Here is a 6,000-nt window from a genome sequence, read left to right on the forward strand (position 1 = left end):
GCGGGGCGGCGCGTCACCGTGATGATGAAATATTGCGGGGGTCCCCGGAGTCTGGCTGCAACGCCCTTGCAGCGGTACTGCGGGAGTGCGTGTTGGGGAAAATTTCGAAGCGTCTCCGGTTCGCGCGAAAAGAACGACAAAAAAAAACAAAAAAAAAAAAAAAAAATGCAAACACACTAAAACGGAAAATGCAAGCAATCATGACGCGGGGCCTCGGAAGCTGAACGTCTCGTCTTGGAGACATTTCACCTGCGGCGTATCGTACAAAAGGAGGAAAAAAACTCGGAGCGGGGATTTTTAGAAGACAGCGCGGGGCGGATCGAGGAAAAAATATGAAGCAAGCTCATAAATAATTTGTAAGGGGTCGCGCAGCGAGTCGATGTAGGTACTACACAGCGGATAGGGCGCCTGCCTGCCTGCCTTATTCCTTCCGCGGCGTCGCGACGCTCTGCGTATATATACATATATATGTTGTATATGTATGTAGATAGTAGGTATATACGGTATGTATAGGATAGTAGTAGTATACGCGCTCCTGGTCGCACGTGCCAGGCGTAATTGTGCGTAGTGGTTGTAACGCAACGACGCCGCGAAGCTCCCGCGTATCCTGAACACCATAAAAACGCTAACCATTACGCGGAAGGCAAACTGATCCCCGTTCTATGTGCGCCCTGCAGGGGAGAGTTCGTGTCACGATATGTTGACGCCGCGTGTATCTCGCTACTGTGCAGAGTAATGATCAATTTCGCGGATCGAGGAGGATCGCGGTGCACGTGCCCCGACGACGAAGGAGTTAAATTTGTACCAGGCACTTGATTATGTTCCGATTTTTTCATACGCGGATAATTTTAGAGTACGGTTTGATGCTTGGTAATAATTTGTAGACAATCGTTTATTATTCACTCGTCATACGTACATTGTTTGAGATAAAGAAGAAAGTAAAACTCGTTCGTTTTATTACGGCTGTAAAGTATAATAGGTAATGTTGATTGAACTCGGGATTTCAATTTTGTATACATTACCTATGTTCGGATAAATTTCGCAAGGTAATATACAGTGCAATTGGGTACAATGTAAAGTATAAAAGTACATTACGTACGTGAATTAGGGTAAAGCAAATAAGCCCGGGGTATCGTGTAAGCCGTTAAAAACCACCTGGAAAAACAAATTAGAACGAAAAGCGGTAACGAAAATATACCACCAAAGGCAACGTGTAGTACACTCGTACAAACGGGATGATCGTAGCGCGCTGCAGGGTGAACAAGCTTTACCCGGTCAAAGTGAACAATGGTAACTCTTAACTTTTGATTGAATAAGAGTTGATGTTAGCCCTGGTAGAATAATACAAATTGATTAGAGCGGAGATAGATAGCCAGGCCGAGACCTCTCCCTTCCCTTCCATTCCCTTCTCCGCCCCTCCACTTTGTATCCCCCATCGCGTAGGCGCGTGGCGAAGACCATCGACTGCTGCACCGGCGGTCCTCCGCCTCCAGGTTGAATTCCCAAGCGCCGTTGCCCGGAGCGAAAATGGGGAAGTCGGAAATTGAATTATCAAAGTCGACGCGGAGCTGCAGATCTACCGCACGAACGTGCAGCCCGGCGATTATCTCGATGCAGGTTACGTGCGCTTCGTTCGCCCTGTTTGCGGTTGACTCGCGTATCCGTTATTTCCTTCAGGAAACTGGAGCACCGCCTGCAAGTACTATAAGCAGCCGATTCCAGCCCCCGGCTGACTCACGCGAGCCTTTATCACCACCGCTCAATGCGAAGACGCTGCAGGCTGCAGTAGTAAAAGTGGCCACGAGTCGGCCGTCTGCCTTTTACTCCTTTCCCGGGCGGACGGCTGACCAACACTCGACTAAACCACTGCCGTCTTTCGTATCACCGACCGCTACCACTGCTTCTCTTCCGTATTCCCTTTGAGGTAGCACGCGTGTTGTTTTTTTCGTAGAATTCAATGTAACGGCGATGTAACGGAAGGAACCATCAAATTGATTAGTTACAGGTACTCCGATCGTGTCGATAACTCCTTCGTATTCTTCTTTGATATTATATCCCTCGAGTTCAAGTACAGCGACGGTTGCTAAAAATTTATGTCAACGATACGGTGTACCGATCGAAGGGTCGAATCACATTTTACATCGTATGTTTTTGTCTACTGATTAGGACGACGAAATCGTAGCGAACTTTGGAAATTTATCGTAGAGGTTGCATTTGTGCTTGAACGATCTCTGAAATGTTCGCAAAGTTGATGGAATCACTGTATATACAATATACTCATTGATTTGAGGTAATGTTTCTAAATGACCCAGCGTTGCCTGATTCCATGAACATTAGGGTGTGGCAAAAAAAAATTTAATAAGAAACTCACTCTATAACAAGTACCAAGACAGAATTTTTATTACTTCAACCGATTTTCCTATAAGTGAAAGTATTTAGATACTTTATAAGTCGAGTCGTTTACGAGAAACTTTTTTTTTAAGTATCCGATTTTTTTTACCTGTAATTTGAATGGAATATGGTAAAAATAAAATAGGCATCTCTAAATATCAATATTCAGAGCTCATATTTGGCTAAGATATTCTAGTTGAGAAGTTACCGAAGTTTTGATGCAGGTTTGAAAAAAAAAATTTATTTTTTATTTTTCAGCACACCCTAGTATACATATTGTACATAATTTCCCAAAGTTCTAAGCAATTTTATGGTTCAGGAACAACAGCGAAATGCTATGAACGGTCGAATTCTTCGTTCTAACAAATCGAAGCTCCTTTACAATCGGTCAATCCTGAGCCAGGATGACGATGTCAATGATCAATGTGTAAGCTTAATCGTAGGTATACACGATACGTCGAAGGATACAACATCTCTTAACTCCGGGACAAACCGGCGATATGTTCTAAAAATTGACCAGCGATTCGACGTGTTCCAGATGAGCCACCCGGGGATGGAGAGCCTGGACATGCTGGACCCGGCGAACTCGATGACGACGCTGACCCCGATGTCGGACAGCTCGGGGGGCGGCTCGGGCCACCACGGGGGGATCCACGGGCCCTCGGTGTACGGGGGAATGAACGGGATGATGGGACACCACCACCACGCAAACATAGGGGGTACGGTTCCCCACCCCCACCACCACCCGGCGATGGCGGCGGCCGCGGCGGCGGCGGCGGCGGCCGGTCTTCACCCGGACGCGGACACGGATCCGCGGGAGCTCGAGGCCTTCGCCGAGAGGTTCAAGCAGCGTCGCATAAAGCTCGGCGTGACGCAAGCCGACGTCGGCAAGGCGCTGGCCAACCTTAAGCTCCCGGGCGTCGGGGCGCTGTCCCAGTCGACGATATGCAGGTTCGAGTCGCTGACTCTCTCCCACAACAACATGATCGCCCTGAAGCCGATCCTCCAGGCGTGGCTCGAGGAGGCGGAAGCCCAGGCGAAGAACAAGCGGCGGGACCCGGACGCGCCCTCGGTACTTCCGGCCGGCGAGAAGAAGCGGAAACGGACGAGCATCGCCGCCCCCGAGAAGCGATCCCTCGAGGCCTACTTCGCGGTCCAGCCACGCCCGTCCGGCGAGAAGATAGCCGCGATCGCGGAGAAGCTCGACCTCAAGAAGAACGTCGTTCGGGTCTGGTTCTGCAACCAGCGGCAGAAGCAGAAGCGCATGAAGTTCGCCGCCCAGCATTGACCCGAGGGCGGCTTGTGACAGCAAAACTGACTGTACCCGCCGCCCAACCTTGAACCGAAGCCCGAACCCCTTAGCGAGTATCAGGGCTGGCCCTAGACTCGCGCCACGGAGTTTCGGTCAGGGCTGACGGCGGGCCCATAGTCAATTTGCCACAGGCCACGGATATCCTGGATCCGACCCTCGAGTAGCCCCGAATTTATACCCTCTGTGACCGAAGGTGTTATCGCGCTGCGTAGGTCGCTCTCGCTTACAGCCGAGAACGTTGCGGGTGATGAAAGTGAAACTGCGATCCCCGATCACACGGGTCTGCGACCGAACAACTGCAAGGGGTTCGAAATCGGAAAGAATACTCAAAAGGTTGCATCGCGTCAGGTTTTTTATTCAACTCGTGCTTGTAGTTTCATTTAGAGTCGAACTCCCGATTTTTATTCGAAATCTGGTATCTTGTTCTTGATTAGAAAAATTCTATGCAAAAGTGATTTCTTACTTCCGTTTGATGTGTATCGAGAGTGAGACTCGAGAATAAATACAAACCTGTTTAACGGTCTGTCAAAGAGAAGAAGAAAAGGTTTCGTGGGCGAAAACAATGAACACGGAATATTAAATACATTTCGTAAAGAAATTGTTTGTTTAATTTTATAAGAAACGTTGCTTAGTTCGTTGTAGTGAAATGATGGTGTTTTTCATTATTGTTATGCTGTGTTTTATGCAAACACCTTGTATTTTTCAAGAATACCGTACGTGACGGAGGGAAATGGAAATCATTTTTGAATTCAGAATAATATTTACCAAAAAACATCCCATGCAGCTGACGGAAAAATATTTTTTTTGCGGACCTGTGATACGTATTTCTTGCCTATGTCTAAGATTGTATGATCGAATCGGTAAAGAAATATTATACTTTCTAGTCGATATTGTGTACCTCCTAGTCAGATTGTAGATATTTGCTTTAAATTAGCGGAGAACAACGAAACAATGTTTATATTCATCGATCCGGTATATTATACTTTTAATCACCCCCCCCCCCCTTTTTTTTGGTCCTTTGAAACTGCAATAACCTCTCCTTGATGGCTGAACGACGAGCGATCGTAACCAGTTGTAAGAATTGCGAGACACGAAAAAACCTACAATTTACCTACGTAGCGTGTATATGCAGCACCTTACCTTAGCTTGCAGTTGAAATTTTGCGGGTGAACGGGTAATAATACTAAGTTTTCGTTATATACACATATACGCATATACGTACATGCGTGTATATATATATATATATATATATATATATACTAATAATATCGATGGACGATTTAAAACGATTAAACATTTGGAGAGTACAATTTAAAACGTAATAATGCACTGTATAAAATTTGAAGAATGAAGACAACAACAACAGCAACAACACCAAAACGTTAAGAAATAAAAAATTGCGTCATTTAAAAAGCGAAGAAAAGGTACGCCGAAAAATGAAGAGAAACAAAACGTAATCATTAAATAGATAAAGAAACGAATAAACGAAAGAATAAAAATTGGAACACATGATATTATACCTTATGTATTTATTGTAAAATCGAAGCGCGGAAAGTCCGTGCTGGAAGTGATATTAATATACTAATATAATAAACAATTAAACACGTAACAATTATTATAACTTAAATTATATGACGCTCGGTGCAGTGTAGTAGTGTGAAAATAATAATCAATTATACACTATGTATATGTATACCTCCATACGTAATTACACGGTAAGCGTATGCGTTGTATACATGCATAGTATATATACGGATATACGTTGTATATGTATAAATATAAAAATTACGTAGTGATATTGGACAATCAGTAAAAAGACTGTATCATATCATAATGAAGCAATACACCGTAGATTTATCATAGAATATTATTATCATTATTATTATTATTATTATTATTATTATTATTACTATTATTATTAGAAAATTAATCTGATAAATAAAACAATAAATATATGGTTGTAGAAGTATATATAGAAGTGAAAAGAAAAGTTTGAAAAAAAAAAAAATAATCAATCACTTCAAATCCGAAGTACTTATATATATATATATATATAACAACAATGTACATATAATACATACATATACACATATATATATATATACACACACACACACACACACACATATATATATATATATATATATATATATATATATATATATATATATATATATATATATATATATATATATATGTATATGTATATGTATAAATTAAAAGCTTAAACGAGTAAGGTGAAGAACGAAAGAAACGATTAATCGATCCTTAAGCGTGATCGAAAATCGCGATCTCGA

At 43.1% G+C, this 6,000-nt stretch overlaps 1 protein-coding gene across 2 annotated transcripts in view; it reads left to right on the top strand.

Annotated features, from left to right (window-relative positions):
- acj6 (abnormal chemosensory protein 6) overlaps positions 1–5,797 on the top strand; it is a 31,494-nt gene extending 25,697 nt beyond the window's left edge. For both annotated transcript variants that reach the window (XM_046610399.2, XM_046610400.2), the window contains exon 4: positions 2,930–5,797. In XM_046610399.2, coding sequence (XP_046466355.1) covers positions 2,930–3,679 — 750 coding nt within the window. In that variant the 3' untranslated portion in view covers positions 3,680–5,797. The remainder of the gene's footprint in view (positions 1–2,929) is intronic.
- The last annotated feature ends 203 nt before the right edge of the window (positions 5,798–6,000 follow it).

This window comes from Neodiprion pinetum, chromosome 2 (genome assembly GCF_021155775.2).
Source record: "Neodiprion pinetum isolate iyNeoPine1 chromosome 2, iyNeoPine1.2, whole genome shotgun sequence".
Lineage (NCBI taxonomy): Eukaryota > Metazoa > Arthropoda > Insecta > Hymenoptera > Diprionidae > Neodiprion > Neodiprion pinetum.